Raw genomic sequence first — 20000 nt, 5'->3', positions numbered from 1 at the left:
TTTCCTCTACTATAGCCTTAAGTTGACTAAAGCCTTGTGAGTCAATTTGGTAGATAGAAACTGAAAGAAGCCCACCATACATATATATAACAAGCTTCTTTCAGTTTCCATTTACCAAATTCACTCACAAGGCTTTAGTCAACCTGAGGCTATAGTAGAAGACAGTTGCCCAAGGTGTGTATGCCTGTGTTTGTCCCCCACTACTATTTGACATCTAATATTGGCATGTTTATGCCCTTGTAACTTGGCAGTTTAGAAAAAAGAGATGGAGAGAAGAAATACCAAGCTTAAAATAAAAAAAACTATACTTGGTTAGCCAAGGAAACACACAGTTTTAAACGTGGCGGGAGTTGTCCCCCTTACATGTACTGTTACAGCCAGATCCTCAAAAACTTCAGAGCAATGTCGTAAAAGTGATATTGCAAATATAAACATTTAAATAAACATTACTGAGTCTAATCCATTCAATTCTTGCCATCTGTCACTCGCAATATTTTGTTTCAAGCATAAATCCTCATCAAAGTCAACAAACTTGTATTGTATCATGTTAAATAGTTTTAACTACACACCGTAAAGTAGTCTAGCCTGTTACTAAAGACTGCAAGATGCAAAGCGACAGAAATGTCAACAGAATCTCGTGTTTTGTAAGTTATTTTCTCTTGATTTATACTTTTATTCTGTCTTATTTTATTTAGATCTTCAAACATTTCTAAAATGGTTATCTCTTTCTCTCTTTTTTCTTTGTTTTTAATTTCAGTTGATTTATTTGAAAATAGTTTAATTGCCAAACTTCAGCACTCACCTGTCGTCGCAGCAACACAATTATTTATTACACACAAATACATGGACACACACACACACATATATACACATGCACTGCGGTCTCTCCTCCCCCCTTATATGTATAAAGTGTGAACAGGAGAGATTGCATTGAGTAAACACGCTCTATTGCATAATTCTACAATTCTTTCGTGTCCACTTTAAGGAATACGATTGCGGCGCTTAGTTGCCGATACCCGTGGACGAGCTTCATAAAGCGCGCTCGAAGCTTCATACACAAATTGAATTGATATATATATGAGTAGTCTAAGAAGTGGATTCAGAAAATTGTGGGTAAATTTTCAGATTAACACCCGCACAATTTTCACTAGGGTGTTAGGGTTCGTACTACTAAAGCAGCACGGTCCCGAACGCGCAGTCGCGCGTCCGCACTAGCTAGTCGTGAGTGGTCGATCCTAACACTAACCTTAACCCTAACCCTAACCCTAAACATGTATTCATTTACACACGCGGGTTAGGGTTAGGGATAGGGTCAGGGCTAGGATCGACCACTCACGACTAGCTAGCCCGGACGCGCGACTGCGCGTACGGGACCGTGCTGCTTTAGTAGTACCGTTAGGGTCAGGGTTTAGGGTTAGTGTTAGAGTTAGGGTTAGTGTTACGGTTAGGGTTTAGGGTTAAGGTTAGGGTTTAGGGTTAGGTAATCGTGCGGGTATTAATCTGAAAATTTACCGAATCGTGTAGCCATCACAGAAAGGACCTCTTAGGGGCTCTGCTATCAGTCCACGAAGAAGTGTAATGTACAGTGAGTGTAAGCATGATGTTCTGGTGATCTGATGAGCTAACTTTCTTTATTTGCATTAATTTGTGAATATACACAATTGGATTGTATAATGTTGAGCATATATATTAATGCAAACATGTATGCAGGATTTCTTCCATACTGAAATTAATACTACATGAAAAAGATTGCGAAACTACTGTAACTGTATGACTTCTTGACTTTATAGTTCTTACACACACACAGAGTATATTAATTCTGTATTAGATCGTCAACTCATTCATTTGAAAATGTATTTTCGTTAAACAATTTTAGCTGCCGCTTACTGATATCGAAGGCCACGAGAGAGAGAGCATGAAATTATTAAGGAACGATACAAACTAAGGGCGACTGTGATAATATCATTATTGCGGTTGAATTCATTAAATATATTAATTACATCGCTAATTAACGTGAACAATGCGAGGTTAGTTATAAGCCACGTTACTCCAATGTTTGTCAAACGGAACTCTAAATAATAAATGTGCACGATACCACGATGGTAGTATTTTACGATTCCCGCCCGTCTTCTGTGTAAATAGTTAAAATTTAGATACAGTTCATTTTGTTGTTAAATTATGATTTTCTTTGTTGCATTCAACATTTTTGGTCTCAAAAACTTTCACCTTTTTTCATCTGGAAAACATCTTCTGGTAAGGTAAATTCTTTGATTTCCACGTGAGCCTGGAAACGAGGTAACACCTTTAATTTTGTGTGGTTATAGTTAAATAAAACCTCTGTATGTATACGTGTGGTGTATTGAACAAACCCCACCTAGGACAAAAACCCTAGGAAAAAAAAAAAAAAAACTAGAAAAAAAACGTCTGAGGACGAAACCCCACTGGACAAAAAATTTAAATATCAAGCTATTTTAAAATCAATTTTCATTCTTATTATTTGTAGTTTATGAACATTTCGCAGAGATGTAAAATATTACTTTTATTATTATAATAACCCTAATCACAAAAATTAGCAAAATAAAAAGTATATCATACTGTATCTTTGAAAAATTAAAACAAACACTATATTGAAAACCTTATTAAGTGTTGAGGTTCATTTAAAGTTCATTTTACTTCAAGTGTGTGTATTTCATTAATGTTTATGTATGTGTTCCACTCAGCCCAGAATCCTCAAATAGAGAATCCCTGGAATGTTTTTAAGATTTTCACTATACATAATTGTGTGGTAAGAACTTTGCTTCCCAAATACATGAATCTGGGTTCAGTTCCCCATAACTTAGCAGTTCAGTAAAAGATATCTATAGAATAAGTACCAGGCTTTACAAGTAAAATAATAAGTACTGAGGCTGATAAATTTGACTAAAATTCTTCAAGGTGGTGCCCCAGCATGGCCACAGTCCAATGACTGAAACAAGTAAAAGATAAAAAAAAGATACCTCTAATTGAAATATATCTTGGAGAATGCAAATCAGTTTGCTTTGTTCTATTTTGATAAAATTATTATTCTGTCTAAATAATATTTCAGTTTAAAAACTGATGTTTATTATTTTTTCATTAAGTTTTTCTGTTCTTTGGATTAAAGAGGTTTACACACCTGATGGTTAAAGTGTACATATCCTCTCATAGCCATAAACAAATTAAGATGTTGGACAACTGACCAAATGGTAGTAATACCAGCCAAACCATCACAATCATCGTATTGTACTCTTCAACTCAATGGCTGCTCTTATTTTTAGCTTTTTAATGACTTATAGGAAATTTTTTTTAATGTAATTTTTATCTTATTTTGCAGATTCTCCTCCTGTTTGTTTTAATTACCTGGGGATATGTTATCAATGCTGGACTTTATTTAACAAACGTTAACGAGATGAATTAATTATGGAACTTCTGAATGAAAGCTCAGCACTGCTCAGTAACTATGAAGTCTACACTTTATTACTGGACATCCAAGCTGGCCGAAATGGTCAGAGCAAACCCACCAAGAACCAGACCAATTTAGCTACAGTAACATATGAAACTGTTAAATATTTAGAAAGTACCAGCTGTAAGCATTTGAATGCACCGGCTGTGAAAGAATTTATTCGGCATTTGGCACCGTTCCATTTGACAAAGGCCGAGAAACTGCAGCTGCTGAATCAGCGTCCCACGATGGCTGTTGAGATCCAGTTGTTGATTGAGGAAAGTGAAGAACGGTTAACCGAAACACAGGTGTATCAGCTTCTTGATGTGGTGTCCAAATATCTTCCTGATGGTTCATTAGATCTGTCTGAGGAGAGTGATGACAAAATTGTATACGGAGATGAAGGAGGAGAAGAAGAGGATGATCAGCAGCAGGAGAAGGATGAAGAGTTAGAAGAGAGAAGTGTTAAGATAGAACAAGATGAGAACGATGTGTCTGTGGAGGGAGAAGAGGAGGTTGAAGAAGTCGAAGAGGAAGGTGGGTCCCTCGTTATGGACGTAACATCACCTTTAAATGAGGATTCTTCTTAGCAGAAGTTAAAAACCACTTTCCTGATGTCTTCAACCACTCTAATGTATCAATGTAAAATAAATATTTTTGGATTATTTTATGTCTTTCTTCTTTGTTTTTATATATTTCATGGAAAGGTGGAGGCGCAATGACCCAGTGGTTAGGGCAGCGGACTCGCGGTCATAGGATCGCGGTTTCGATTCCCAGACCAGGCATTGTGAGTGTTTATTGAGTGAAAACACCTAAAAGCTCCACGAGGCTCCGGCAGGGGGTGGTGGCGAACCCTGCTGTACTCTTCCACCACAACTTTCTCTCACTCTTACTTCCTGTTTCTGTTGTGCCTGTAATTCAAAGGGTCAGCCTTGTCACACTGTGTCACGCTGAATATCCCCGAGAACTCCGTTAAGGGTACACGTGTCTGTGGAGTGCTCAGCCACTTGCACGTTAATTTCACGAGCAGGCTGTTCTGTTGATCGGATCAACTGGAACCCTCGACGTTGTAAGCGACGGAGTGCCAACACACACAATTTCATGGAAATATGCAAACATCCATTGTAGTATTGAAAAACAAAAAAAAAAAAATTCACTGAAAATTGAGTGTCATTTCAAATGTATTTCATTGAAAGATGAAGTAGAATGTGTGTGAGTGTATAACAACAGTGTGTATGAGAAATTAATTTTTATTGGTTTGGCCTAGGATGAGAGTGGTGGTTCTGTGGTGTTGATGCTCCAGCAAGGTTAATGTTTCTCTTGAATTGATGGAAAGAAAACTCGAGACATAGGGTGTTCCAGAAGGATGACATTGTGTAGAAGAAGGACTTGGTATAGTGAGTGAGGAGTGTTAAGAGTCGGGGTGGTACAAGTGGCCATTGTAGTAATGGTAAAACCAGTTGAGAGTGAAAACACAGCAGGAGTGTACAGCAAAGGCTGGAGTGTTAGTGAACGATTTCATGACAACCATATGGATGGGTCTGGCGGGTTACAGCAACACAGTCCTAGATGCAGGAGCAGTGCTCCATTGTGGTTCTCACCTGAGCTTTGCAGTGGGTTAACATTTGTCAGGCGCTGAAATATATTCTGGCTTTGATGAGTAAGACCAATCTTTACTCTGTTGAGGCTGTGTTTTCACCAGAAGAGATCCTTCTCTGAATGGTGAGACACAGTCTTTGGACAACTTGATATTTATAGCAAAGTGGGTAAGCCATAAGACTATCAACTGTAATTTGTAACAATATTTGTCCATAACTAAAATTACATTCAAATGGTCTGAAATGAAACTAGTAACCTATTAGCATTGAAATTACTCTCTTACTCTTTTACTTGTTTCAGTCATTTTGACTGTGGCCATGCTGGAGCACCGCCTTTAGTCGAGCAAATCAACCCCAGGACTTATTCTTTGTAAGCCTAGTACTTATTCTATCGGACTCTTTTGCCGAACCGCTAAGTTACGGGGACGTAAACACACCAGCATCGGTTGTCAAGTGATGTTGGGGGACATACACATACATATATATACACACATATACGACGGGCTTCTTTCAGTTTCCGTCTAACAAATCCACTCACAAGGCTTTGGTCGGCCCGAGGCTATAGTAGACACTTGCCCAAGATGCCACGCAGTGGGACTGAACCCGGAACCATATGGTTGGTAAGCAAGCTACTTACCACATAATAAACATATTAAATGAAAAAAAAAGGTAAAGCTACCTTCTCGAATCATGCTGACTCATCAGTTTCATGATGTAAATATTCCCAACCTGGATGGGATGCCAGTCCATCAGAGGATTACTCGTTTTTTGCCAGCTGCGTAGACTGGAGCAACACGAAATGAAGTGTTTTGCTCAAGAACACAACATTGTCACCCGGTCCAGGAATCGATATCACAATCTTACAATCATACATTCACATTGATTTAAGTTAATCATGCTTTACCACAAAGATAACGCATGATTCATTCAAATCAATGTGATTTCAGTAATGTAATTGCTCATCTTTCGAATGAATGACATTGTAGCATAGGTGTGAGAGGTGTGCCCAACATGTCAGTCAGTGGGATTGAACCTGAAACCATGTGGTTGAGAAGCAAATTTCTTAACCATGCAGCCATGTTTGTGCTTATGTGATTAATTTATCAATATATGAAAAAGTTAATTATTTTATGAAATCCTTCCAAATGCTTGATTATTTTTATTAGAAATATAAGCATAAGAATGTTAAGTGAAAAAAGAAATAAGTATGACAAAATAAAAGATAGGTGTTTAAATAGAAATAATTTATTTCATAAAAAAGTTAATTTGTAGAAAATTTGGTATTTTTTTTTTAATAAATTGTTAAGATTGAAATCTGTAATTATTTTTATTAAAGCCAAGATTTTTTATAAGGAAGAGGAGTTGATGGTGTCAACTTCAGTGTATTAAAAGTATTATTTTCGTCTCTGATAGAAGGAAAGCACATGAAAATTGGTAGCTTGTAGCCTCAGAATGAGATTTGATGGTAAATATTGGAAGGCATTAAGTCCAACATCCTTAAGATCACAGGGTTTGTTGTAGAGGACACAAGGTCAGGGTAGTAAAAAACAGGGAAGGGAGGTTTTGTTATTGTTTTACTTCTAGTCGACTGATGACTGAAATTCTTCGAGATCGAGGAATATGTTTTCCTTTGAACATTGATGTTTTGTCTGGTAAGACTTCATGTGTGTAGTCAAAACGAGCTTTATCCCTGTCAAAAATAATAGAGAGAGAAGTGTCAAGTTTTGATAAGGGGGGGGGGGGGGCAGAACTAAAATAACAAAATAAATTTCTTAAATGAAAATCCACAGATTAACTATATTGATTCTTTAAATGGACATAAAATAACTGACTTACAAGGGGAATCTGTGATATTATGCGTTACTATCTGACAGAATCTGATTTTGTTTGAGGAAATAATAAAATTCCTTTTTCTGTCCCTTTTGTTGTAAATGTGTGAAATATTGATCTTAATTTATGTCTGTCTCTCAAAGGATCAATATTTACAAAATATTGAATAAGAATGAATTGATCCCAGAACATAACTGGTATTATATCATCTCTAGAGGAGAACTTGGACTGAGGGATGAAACTAAATTATTGCAAGGCTGTTACCATTTCTACCAGCTGTCTACCCTGACAGGGGCCACAATCAGTAAGGGAAGGGGGGGGGGCGGTTGAGATGATTAAATCAACCCAAATATTTTATTGGTACTTATTGTATTTCCTCCAGAAAGATGAAAAGCAAAGTCAACTTTAGCAGGATTTGAACTCAGAATGTAAAGGGCCATAACTGCAAACTGAAAGACGTTTTTACCAATACTCTCAGTTTTGCCATAGATATCTTTAAAATATTCAGACTGGATCTGTAAAGAAATAATTAGTCAACAGACAGACTATTCCAGTGTTTTGACAAAACTGAGATGTTAATGTCTAGACACCACTTTACATATTTCCAACAAGCCAAAGGGATGGGGGTAGGATCTTTTGTTTCAGTCCTCATTAACTACCATATAAGGACGACAGTGAAATAAAAACGGTAAAACTTGAATTCAATTTTTAAAATTATGGAACTCACTATTGAATTTGTCACTGTAAGCTAATGGAAACATTTGTTAATGAAACAATGCTCCCACTGCTTACAGTGTCAGGATGGATAACAGCACAGGGAAATATGGGCTTTAGACATGGATAGAATACAACATTGAAGTGATGTAGACTGTTGACATTTTGGCTGTACTATTGACCTTTGACCTTCAGTGGGAAGGGCATAACTTTGAGCAAAGAATCTATGAATGAGATTAAAAGAAGATATTTTAGAGTGATATGACAAAATACAAACCTTAATATATAGAGAGATCTTGGTAAAAGAAGAATATCACCAGATTTGCTTTTATCTTTCTCACAAACCAGTCTCATTACACTTTCAGAGAGGAGACTGAGACCAGCTATTGCTCGGCCACAAAACTGAAAATAAAAACAAATATATTTTATTAATATTTAGCAGAAGCAACAGAGTGACTCAAATGCCGAAAGTTTTATGTGTTAAATGCCAACATATGAAACTTGCCTCTTGAGTTACTATGTTGCTTCCGGGTTCAGTCCCACTGCGTGGCACCTTGGGCAAGTGTCTTCCACTATAGCCTCGGGCCGACCAAAGCTTTGTAAGTGGATTTGGTAGACGGAAACTGAAAGAAGCCCGTCGTATATATGTATATATAAATATATGTATGTGTGTCTGTGTTTGTTCCCCCACCATCGCTTGACAACCGATGCTGGTGTGTTTACGTCCCCGTAACTTAGCGGTTCAGCAAAAGGAGACACCGATAGAATAAGTACTAGGCTTACAAAGAATAAGTCCTGGGGTCGATTTGCTCGACTAAAGGCAGTGCTCCAGCATGGCCACAGTCAAATGACTGAAACAAGTAAAAGAGTATATACTTTGGTGATTTGCTGGAGAAGACTTGTCATACCAAGTGAAATTGTAGATGTGACCAGTGCTGGTGAAAAGCACCCACTACACTCTCAGGGTGGTTGGTATTAGGAAGGGCATTTAGCCATAGAAATCATGCCAAATCAGACTGGAACCTGGTGCAGCTCTCTGGCTTACCAGTTCCAGTCAAACTGTCTAACCCATGCCAGCATGGAAAGCAAACTCTAAATGATGATGCTCATATCTTGAGTTCCATTTTTCCTGTTTGCATCACCATACCTATACACACACAGATGTGTGTGAATTCCATTATAATGAATTTATTCCAATCCCTGACCAGAAACTGATTGAAACAAGGTTCACCCTTTAGCATTCAGATTACTCTCTCAAATGTAATGCTTATTTATTCATATTGTTTTGAATTAAACATGCATTATCTTATCGTTTTGAGATTTCAGTGATGTGATTATTTTAGAATGACATTGTAGGGTAGATGTGAGAGACGAGGTTTGGCCATTTTTACCATAAAACAGATAGAATATTTGGGCCAGAAATGACCAGTTTAATTGCTAAAGGGTTAAATGAGCTTTGAGAAAAATAATTACAATGAATATTTTGGTATGATGGTAAAAAAAGTGAATACCGGAATTAGACAACTCACAAACTATCTATAGTAAGATTTGAAACTGAAATACCCATATTCGATTTTAACATCACTGTCACAGTTCACCTTGGTTAACATTACATCAATTTGTACTTACTCTAACAGAATCCACATGGGCCTTAATGTAACCATCTTTGTTAATGTCCAGGACATGTACAAAGGGCAGTGGAACTTCTGAAGGTTGAAAGGCCACACTCTTTACTCTGTCAAGTATTTTTGTGTTGGAGTCATTCCATTGTTTCCTTTCAGTTTCTCGGTAACCATGAATAGCCTAAAAACCAAATGAAAACATCTATTTTTGAGAATATATAATTATTATGCACATTAATAATTTGTACAGTAATGACTGCGCTGATATGGGCATGTGATGTGCAGGGACAAGGACAGCTATGTAAAGAAGTGCCGATCTCTAACTGTGGAGGGAACCTGTGGTAGCAGTAAACCCAGGAAGTCATGGGATGAAGTGGTGAGCATGATCTTCGAACTTTGAGCCTCACAGAGGAAATGACTAGTGACTGAGACCTTTGGCAATATGCTGTGCTTGAAAAGATACATCAAGTCAAGTGAAATCGTAGTCATGGCTGATGTTGGTGTCACATAATTAGCATGTAAAGAACACCATTTGCGCATTGGGCCTCACAGAGGCAACGTGGTTGAGTTCCTTTCAAGTGTTGGGCCTCACAGAGGCAATAACTCAGACCTTTGGCATTATACTGTGCTTGAGAAGAAGACCCATCAAGCTGAGCAAAATCGCCACGTAAAGGCACCCATTACACACACAGAGTGGCTGGTGTTAGAAAGGGCATCCAGCCATAGAAAACCATGCCAAATCAGATTGGAGTCTGGTGCAGCCTTTCAGCTTACCAGCCCTGGTCAAACCATCCAACCCATGCCAGCCTGGAGATAATGGATGTTAAATGATGATGATGATATATAACCTATGCCAGCATGGAAAACATGTTAAATGATGATGATGATGATATATATGTATATATATATAGGGGCAGGTAATGTAATGGGTGTGCACAGGTAGAAGGAGTGGGGTATTAGGAGAATATGTTGTGGGAAAGGGATCCATTGGATATATAGTGTGTAGGTAGGTAAGTACAGCAAATTAACAAGTCTTGGTCATTGTCATCTCACAACGTCTTAGGATCATTTCTCACATGTCTTCCTGTTCTACAGGTTCCCCCCACAGTTAGAGGTCATCAGCATAGAAGAGCAACCAGTCTTAAATTCCTCTGTTATGGCCCAGAGGACTATGATAAACAAAAGAACTGATTCTTGGTGAACTTCTACCTGCACACTAAATTCATTATTATACTCAGTGCTAAGGCAGTGAGGCTGGCAGAATCATTAGTATGCTGGATGGAATACTTAGTGGTATTTCACCCATTGCTATGTTCTGAGTTCAAATTCCACTGAAGCCATCTTTGCCTTTCATCCTTTCGGGATCAATAAATTAAGTACCAGTGAAACACAAGGGTCAATTTGATCGATTCCCCTCCTGCAAGCTGCCCTTGTGGCCTGACTTTCACCTTAGTGATAGCACCCTTGTGCATGTCACGGCTCTCACCAACCACTCATGTACCCCTAGCCTCTGCATTGACCACCAGATGAGGGATCTTATCAAAGGCTATCTCCATGTCAACAAATGCCAGGTACAGCAATTTAGTTTTCACTAAAATACTTGTGCGCTTGCCTTACTAGGAAGACAGCAACAGTAGTGCTTCTCCCTGGCACAAAACCAAAGTTTACCAATGTTCTATGACATGATAACCAGTGGCATGAGGTGTTCCAGATTGCAAGACTGTGTGTCAGCAAAAATCATGTAAGAGAGAATTGTGTTTAGATGGATGAGGATAAACTTGCAGTTAGTGATTCTGCAAAGGAAGAGGTCTAGCAGTGTTGCTATGAAAGGCTGCTAAATGTGGAGGATGCATGATAGGAGAATCTTCTTAATGCAGACCCAACAGAGGGGGTCAACTATCCAAGTTGATAACAGCATGGTAGATAAAGCAATTAAACACATCATGACTGGGAAAGCCCATAGCCCATCAGGAATTATTACTGAGATGCTTTAAATATCTGGTAGAGTGAGATATGACCTGTGACACTTTGAGTTAATCAGGCTGTCTAGGAATGGATCTTATACAATGATAGATGTAGCAGCATTATCAGCAAAGGTAAGAGTGATACCTTAGACAGAAGTAATTAGAGGTATCAAACTGTTGGTCCAGGTCATGAAAGTTACAGAAAGGGTCATAGCTCAACTAATTAGAAAGATAGCTAAGCTAAATGAGATGCAGCTAACTGCATCTTATCTAGGTTAACTGGACTTTCAGTGGCAAACCAAACAGCACTCATAGTATGTACCTATTACTTTAAGTCTGTTGTAAAATACTCCTTACATATTACATATTCTATATATATATATATATATATATATGACAGGCTGCTTTACACTTACCAAATCTACTCAATGGTTTAATTAGTCTGGGCTAGAATAGAAGACAGCCAAGGTACCACACAGTGGGACTGAACTTGAAACCATATGGTTAGAAAGCAAACTTCTTAACCACAGAATCAGGCCTGCATCTTTTCTAAACCACAATCATGCTTGCACTTATATGTGTGCGTAGTCAATGTCTGTGATGAGAGGAAGCTTCTAGCAAGTTGAGTCTATGTTCAGCTTCTATTTCTGACTCTAACCAATTTTACATTGCTAATGGTGCCGGCAAATCATGAACACCACATCTTCTGTTTCCTGTCTTAAAATTAGTTGATTAAATTACACTTCATGCTTGAATTGTTTAGACTTAAGAAATATTTAACAAAGCTCTTCATTATATTATGGACTCATCTCCTCCCTCTGAGGTGATTTTCTGCCATTCCCTGTTTGGTCTCATCTGATTCCTGTGTAAAAAGAAAAAGCTTAAAATAAATGGTACTATGGAAAACGTTGAACTTCTAATTTCAGCTAAGAAAAAGTTTCTCTGAAAACGTTAAAATTCTCTCACATCATAACCAATTCCGTTCTGTGATTTTTAATATTAGTTCGGTTCTGTAATAACATCATGCACAACAAATTATTTATTAGAAAAGATTTTTTTTGTTTTAATGGGGGTGAGGAATAAAAGTAGATACAATGGTATTGGGGTTGACCTCAGAGGTCACATGAGGGCAAACAAAGAAACATAATTGGTGGTGGTACTTACGTCATCCCAATGGTCGTATTCATAGCGCAGTCTCTTTAGGTAGGGTTCTATTTCAGCCAATAAACTCTCGTGTTCTTCCAATGACAAGAAATCTTCGTGTATTTCCACATTGTTCTGTACAAGTTTTTCAGTGTCAGGGTCACTGGCCGATAAAAGTCGTTCCCACCATTTACTACAGTCGCCATTTGTAGACACAGTTCCTCTTTTACATAGAGAATTGCTTGTGAAAGCGAGAAGAGGTCTGTTCCTTGTGACACCTAGTAATACAGGTGTGAAATACACCAGTTTTGAGATAGAAAAGGTGAGGCAAGAAGTCATAGTTTAAAGCTGTGAGGACGGAATAGAGTTAGTTAATTATTCCACTGTTTATTTCTTCCCCTATAAACTATTCGAGAATAACATATTTTGTTACAAAAACCCTCCAGTTCTGCTCTCCGTAAATAATTCCATTTATTTTCATTAATTCCAAACGAAACCGCAACAAGAAAACTGTTTTTTTAATATGTAATCGGTGTACGGGAACTTTGTGATCTTACAGAAATATATTCCGGTATGTAACTTTTTTATTGTCGATTTAAAATTAAAGTTAGTAAACATACCACTTTCTATTTAAAACATATTTGTTAGTTTAATATCATGTTAGAATTAGTAGTTTACAAACTAAATTAATGAAAATGTATCAAAATTTATCTTTTAGAAAAATTCGAACTTTGTTTCAGAGAAGGGATATAATTTTGTCGTCACCGGAATAATGTAATATGTCTACTGCTAGGAAGATGGCGAAGAGCTTATACGGTTTACATCGTCGGATGATTGGTGCTGAAGTAACTGGTGTAAAACTTGCAGAACAGGTCTCCGAAGAAGTCATTGAACAGCTCAAGAAAGATGTCCATGTTCACAAGTTGCTATTGTTTCGTAATCAAGGTGTTATCAGTGGAGAGAGACATGTAGAGATCAGCCGGTGGTTTGGCGAACTCGAGTCTACTTTCTACAAACACCCGAAATCTCCCCACCCAGATGTGTTCAGAGTGTCAAATGACGAACGACAGGGTTGCAGGAACGTTGGAAGGACAGGATGGCACATAGACGGAAGTTTTATGCAGCAACCATTTAAATTTTCATTTTATTATATAGCTTCAGCACCGATGGCCGGAGGGACAGGTGAGAAATTTTAATTTTTAACAGTTTTCATTTCCTATATTTTATGCACAGCAATTTAAAATATATGGAAGAGGTGATGTTCATATCTTTCTAGAACCATTCTTTACCGGAGACCTCCATATCTGGTAATATCTACTTTTATCTAATGTTCGGCTGGCTGTGTGTAAACCCCCTGTTTTGGAAAATTTCGAAGTACTACAAAAATAGTCAATGTTTATAGGTTGTACACGTGTCTAACGACACCTCTATTCATCTTAGACGTTAAAAATAATATTTTTATTGTAGAAATACCATTGTTTTGAACATATACCTGAAATTAAATATAAACTAGATGCTCACGAGTCTCAGCCACCACATTCTCGACGTTGCTGCGATAAAATTTGTGCTTTTAGTTTTATTGACGATTGAAAATGGTATTATCAAAACCATGAGAGAAGCCATTCATAAATGTCAGGATTCGAGTAAGTATATATATATATATATATATATATATATATATATATATATATATATATATATATATATATGAGAAAATTGGTATGTGAAAGTACGTCGTTGGATGTATAAAAGATAAATGAGTGAAAAAACTACGGAAGGCTTGTGTTATATGGTTAAAGTATATATTTAAATCGTTATGTTAGAAAAACGTTATAAAATTTTGAGTATAGAAACATTGTTTTTGGAGAAATAACCGGTTTCGTATTTTCTTTCCAAAATTCTCTACCTGTATCGTAACAGGTCTTCGTTCCTCAGCGAAGACCTGTTACGATACAGGTAGAGAATTTTGAAAAGAAAATACGAAACCGGTTATTTCTCCAAAAACAATGTTTCTATACTCAAAATTTTATAACATTTTTCTATACTTTAACCATATAACACAAGGCTTCTGTAGTTTTTTCACTCATATATATATATATATATATATATATACACATACACACACACTGAATTGAAGCAGTGGAAGAATTAAATACGGTTATAAAGTTTCGGTTGACAATATCGACCACACACACATATGAATCCACTTTTCCAAGCTTGTATGGATCAGACATTTTGTATGTGTGGATGCCCTTCCGTCACCGACCCTCAACTATTTTCATGTAATATTTCACCATGCCTATACAAGCTGATTCGAAAGGAAGAACACCTCTTGCATGACAGTGACACTTGCTTACTACCCTTACCCAATGTTAAGACAAGGGGACAATAAAACACACACATACACCGTTCATTTTTCTTTCAGTTTTCGTCTCCGATATCTACTCACTAGAAGACTAAAGGTGTGTATATGTATGTGCGTATATTTTGTATATATATATATAGGCATAACTACAGGGTTTTACCCCCCAGAATTTGGGAGGTCATAACTTTCAGACCTCCCAAAGTCTGGGGGGCAAAACCCTGTAGTTATGCCTATATATATATATATATACGTACACACACACACGTATGCATTTATCTCTCTCTCTCTCTCTCTCTCTCTCTCTCTCTCTATGTGTGTGTGTATATACTCATACATACGCATACATGTTTATAATTACCTTTGCACGCATATACGTTTAGATATGTGTGCGTGCGCGCAAGTTTGTTTACATTTCCTAGATTGATGAAATCTGTAAAATGTTATTCTTTACTTTGGAAAGGAAATAATACTTTGACAACAAGAATTTAATACTTAATTTCGTACATATAAACTAAATACAATTTACGATAAAAATTTGGAGTTTTATTTTGATTAATTTACCGGGGTCTTCGGTGCAAAAAATTTTACTGTATTTTGTCTATTTATTGTCGCTGACTGTCACTCACGCCCACTTTATTTGTTGTTTTATTGTTCTTTACCCAGCATGACCGACGAGGCATATTGTGTTTCATTATATGTCAGCTATCGCGGTATTGGTGTTACCGTCTTAAATCAAATTAATTTCTTATTTAGATAAAATAAAAGTATGCCATATTAATTAATAACTCATTAAAAACGTAATTTCTACTGTATTAGTGGTGTTTTATGGGTGCCGGCATGGCTGTGTGGTCGGGAAGTAAGATTTTCAAGTCTGTGGTTTTGAGCTTTATCTTGCTGTTCAGCACTTTAGGCAAGGGTTTTTAAATTGAACATTTATATTCATATTGAAAGAATGATGATGTTAAAATTCCGTTGCACCATCATCATCATTTCACATCTGTTGCTTATGCTGGCATTGGATTGGATGGTTTGACCAGAGCTGGAAGGCTACGCCAGACTCGTCTGCTTTTGGCATGGATACCCTTCCTAACACCAATCACTGAGTGTGTAAAGATTGCTTTTACATGTCACTGGCACAGGTGCCATTTGCACGACACCAGTATCTGCCATGACTGCGATTTTACTTGACTTGATACATCTTCTTCTCAAGCATGGCATAATGCCAAAGATCTCGGTCATTCGTCATTGCCTCTGTGTGGCCCAACCCTCCAAAGATGCTTTTCACGTGCCACCGGCATCAACCACCTTGCCTCCATGAGGCTCAATGCTCGAAAGATGTGAGTTGTAGCCGCCCGTCAATTGGTGTAGTGGCTGCTTGGAAGGACAGAAAAAAATCACACTAAAGTGTGAGTCTAAACTATCTGGTTTTGTAACAACTGCTCAGTATAAGTGGGGGGGGGGGGGGGGAAATGATACTGTTGGAAGATATTGGTTTCAAATTTTGGCACAAGGCCAGCAATTTTGGTGGCAGGAGTAAGTTGATTACATCAACCCCAGTGCTCTATTGGTACTTATTCTCTTGATCCTGGAAGGGTGAAAGACAGAGTTGATCTCAGTGGAAATAGATCTCAGAACGTGAAGATAGACAAAATGCTGCTAAGCGTTTTACCCAGCGTGCTAATGATTCTGCCAGCTCGCTGCCTTATATTGTTGGAAGATATTGAAATCATTGACATTTCCAGTTGTCAGTTGATAAAAGAAATGTTTTGCAGAATAAGCTTTATGTAAAGCACGACAAATTGCTGAGTATTTTTTGTTTTTTTCAATTAGGCTATGAGGCCATAATGTACCTCAGCAGAAACGTCTGCTGGTGCACAGTCTGTAAGACAGTCAAAAATGAGTACAACTACAAGCACAAGATATTTTTTTAAAACATAATAAATAGCTTAATTGTTACCTTATTGACACCTGAGTAGAAGTAATAAGATTCAATCTAATGAATAAAGGATTAATAACAGAAGAATGTATGTTATTATTCTTAACGTAAGGATGGTACATGGTCAGGAAAGATTATGAACATCAAGGCAGGATGTTGGGATGTTAGACAGAATGCTTCTCGGTGTCTGGTATCTCAGTCTTTGTCATCTTGCCTGAAAGGTTCAGCGATTTACAGAAAAACAAGACAAAAACAGGTGCATGAACAACAAACAGGTGTATTAGTTTGATGCTTGGGAAAGTGAGAAAGTCTTTTATGTTTTGAGTCTATGCTCTTCAACAGAAAGGAGTATGAGGAAATAAACAGAGAGAAGGAAAAAACTTGTGGATTTAGCGCTCTCTCTCTTTCACACACACGTGGATGAATGGAGATATATATATATATATATATATATTTATTCTTACACAACATTGAAAAGCACAAGCATCGACCCCGCACACTGGGAGGATATCTCAGCAAACAGACCCCTCTGGAGACACACCATCAAAATGGGTTCAGCGGACTTCAAGAAAGCCCGAGTCGCAAGAGCTGAACTCAAGAGACTGGAGAGAAAGCAGCGCCTTCTCCTTCCCAAACCAACCCCGTCTATCCCTTGTCCACAATGTTCCCCATATGTTTCCTGCAACCCTTGGATTGCGGAGCCATCTGCGGTTCAAACACTCAGGAAAATGAACTGTATTGCAAGCTCGGAAACACGAGACACAGCCAACAACATATGTATATATGTATATATATATATATATATATATATATATATTCTTACACACAAAATACCTTATGTTTATTTACATCTAGGTTTCAACTTCATCTTCCCTTTATAAGAAAGTGTGTTGTAATGGTTTATTCTGAGTTTATTAGGTTGCAAATCTTACTTTTCCTGAATAAAAGTTGAGATAGATGATATATGTGTGTGTGTGTGTTTTACATGCTTATTAATCCCTCTAATAAAGTACGCTTATTCTGCAACAAATGCTTGTCATTGTTGATGAACATGTGGCACTTTAGAATCATTTCTGATCTGGAAGTCTCTGTCATGCATACACTCTCTCTGTACACCATTTCTGAGTAAATATATCTGGTAATGGAACTATGTTTATAAACTATTGCTTTCCAATATAGAGATTCTGTTTCATACCTTTTCCAATCAGCTTGATCACATATTATTTATTAGTCACTTCAAATCCACTATCATATAAAAATAATTATTTTAAATGCCCTTTTACTAATATAACAGACAAGGTTCTTTTGTCGTGAAGAAGGTTTCTAAACAGCCATATTCTGTGTTTAAGATGTTATGGGAGGAGAAACTAGAAAACTTAGATTGAATTAAATGTTCTTGAATGAAACTGGAACAAAATTAGATAGTTTTATCAAGTCTATGTATCAAGTCACGTGCATATAGATAACTGTACACACAGTTATATATGCATAGATTATGATATATATACTGTCACATATACATTTAAGTAACTGTACATTCAGATACATTCACATGTAGATAACTATTACATAAAATTATATATACACTAAGATAACTATGCATTCAATCATATATATATATACACATTACAGTCACGTATTATACATAGATAAGTATGCAATCAGTTAAACTCATAGATAACTAACTGAACATGCTGTCTGTCTGTCTCTCGCACACATATACACACACATGTGGATGAATAGATAAACTTGAAAATGCAGTCATATACATACATACATACATACAAACAAACAAACAATCCAATACAATACTATAAAAATTTATAGTTGCATTAGACATTAATGTTCAAGGTCTCTTGTCTCTATCAGTTCTGCAGTTTCGAAGAGAAGGGATTGTCGAAGTGTCATAAGGCGTGAAATATTTAGAAGAATTCGGTAATATTTGTATTTTTGTCGAACAGATCGGGCCAAAGTGGTCTCCCCTTCCATATAATGTAGCTCCACCTCGTAATACAGATCTGATGAGTCATTTCTAACTTGAAAAAGAAATTTTTTTTTTTTTTTTTTTTTTTTTTCATCTAATGAAAGGAAAGGACAGTACCCAACTTACAGCGGGCCTATGCTGGCTCCACCGCCTGTACTATTTTGCGTTTGTGGAGATATAAATATAATGTTATTTTAGTATTAAGGGAGATAACTCTTCAACCATCCCATCAAACCACTGACAACTTCGAAAGTAAATTAATGTCCACCCCTTCGTTTTATTCAGTTATTTGAGCTCCACTTCTACAATACTTTAACACTGACGAAGAAGACGTTTAAGAACTGCTTTTAAAGATATTCTTTTTTAGTTTGAATACCACAAGAAGCAGTTACATAATATATTTTAGTTATTTATCGTCTGTTCAAATTTCGCCGAGATCGACTTTGCCTTTCATCCTTTCGGGGTCGATAAATTAAGTACCAGTACTGGGGGTCGATCTAATCGACCCCCCCCCCCATCAAAAAAAATTCGGGTCTTGTGCCTACAGTAGGAAAGATTATTTTAGTTATTTATGAATTCAAGATGAACATATACCAACACAAATTATTGTCTTATTAATTAGATTATTTCATTAGCAACACGGTAATTAATAATTACAAAATACAGATTATTAATCTAAAATGTATCTTTCACAAAATAGGTCTACTTCAAATTTTCTTGTCAACTTTAAAATTATTTGAGAAAAAAAATGAATAAAATCAGAAAAGATAAATTTACTTCGGTTTCTCCACCCCTATATATTGTGTGATGATTTTTCTTTGAACTTCACTGTTTTACCTAACCGTATATGATATCAAGGTATTTTGACTTCTCACTTGAGGAATTCATTACTCTTTACTCTTTTACTTGTTTCAGTCATTTGACTGTGGCCATGCTGGAGCACCGCCTTTAGTCGAGCAAATCGACCCCATGACTTAGTCTTTGTAAGCCTAGTACTTATTCTTTCGGCTTCTCTTGCTGAACCGCTAAGTGACTGGGACGTAAACACACTAGCATCGGTTGTCAAGCGATGTTGGGGGGACAAACACACACACACACACACACACATATATATATATATATATATATATATATACGACGGGCTTCTTTCAGTTTCTGTCTACCAAATCCACTCACAAGGCTTTGGTCGGCCCGAGGCTCTAGTAGAAGACACTTGCGCAAGGTGCCACGCAGTGGGACTGAACCCGGAACCATGTGGTTGGTAAGCAAGGTACTTACCACACAGCCACGTTGACCTTTTTACATGTTTTTTGTTGTTTTGCCCTAGTTGAGCTGGCATCAAGGACTTATCAAATGTAATCATTTCCTTTTCTTGTATATCTAA

The 20000-nt window shown here is 37.0% G+C and overlaps 3 protein-coding genes across 4 annotated transcripts in view; 2 read left to right on the top strand and 1 right to left on the bottom strand.

Annotated features, from left to right (window-relative positions):
- Positions 1-382: 382 nt before the first annotated feature.
- On the top strand, positions 383-4130 carry LOC106875437 (DNA-directed RNA polymerase III subunit RPC9). 2 transcript variants are annotated; one of them, XM_014923588.3, is made up of 2 exons: positions 383-644; positions 3353-4130. In XM_014923588.3, the coding sequence occupies exon 2, from the start codon at positions 3439-3441 to the stop codon at positions 4048-4050; it is 612 nt and encodes a 203-aa protein (XP_014779074.1). In that variant the 5' UTR covers positions 383-644; positions 3353-3438; the 3' UTR covers positions 4051-4130. The 2 variants fall into 2 exon arrangements, with proteins under 2 accessions (XP_014779074.1, XP_089196251.1); XM_089340125.1 differs by lacking the exon at positions 383-644 and adding an exon at positions 2009-2027.
- A 2151-nt stretch (positions 4131-6281) lies between these two features.
- On the bottom strand, positions 6282-12670 carry LOC106875440 (RNA demethylase ALKBH7, mitochondrial). Its single transcript, XM_014923591.2, has 4 exons — positions 12353-12670; positions 9232-9405; positions 7880-8004; positions 6282-6748 (listed from the first exon to the last, which is right to left on the bottom strand). Exons 1-4 carry the CDS (start codon positions 12668-12670, stop codon positions 6625-6627), a joined length of 741 nt encoding a protein of 246 aa, XP_014779077.1. The 3' UTR covers positions 6282-6624.
- A 440-nt stretch (positions 12671-13110) lies between these two features.
- The window catches only part of LOC106875439 (uncharacterized), a 17585-nt gene continuing 10695 nt past the window's right edge, over positions 13111-20000 (top strand). Inside the window, exon 1 of the mRNA XM_014923590.3 lies at positions 13111-13513. Within this exon, the coding sequence (XP_014779076.1) occupies positions 13111-13513 (403 nt within the window). The remainder of the gene's footprint in view (positions 13514-20000) is intronic.

This window comes from Octopus bimaculoides, chromosome 23 (genome assembly GCF_046866305.1).
Source record: "Octopus bimaculoides isolate indiv1 chromosome 23, ASM4686630v1, whole genome shotgun sequence".
NCBI classification, from domain to species: domain Eukaryota; kingdom Metazoa; phylum Mollusca; class Cephalopoda; order Octopoda; family Octopodidae; genus Octopus; species Octopus bimaculoides.
This window is presented reverse-complemented; position numbering and strand designations above follow the sequence as displayed.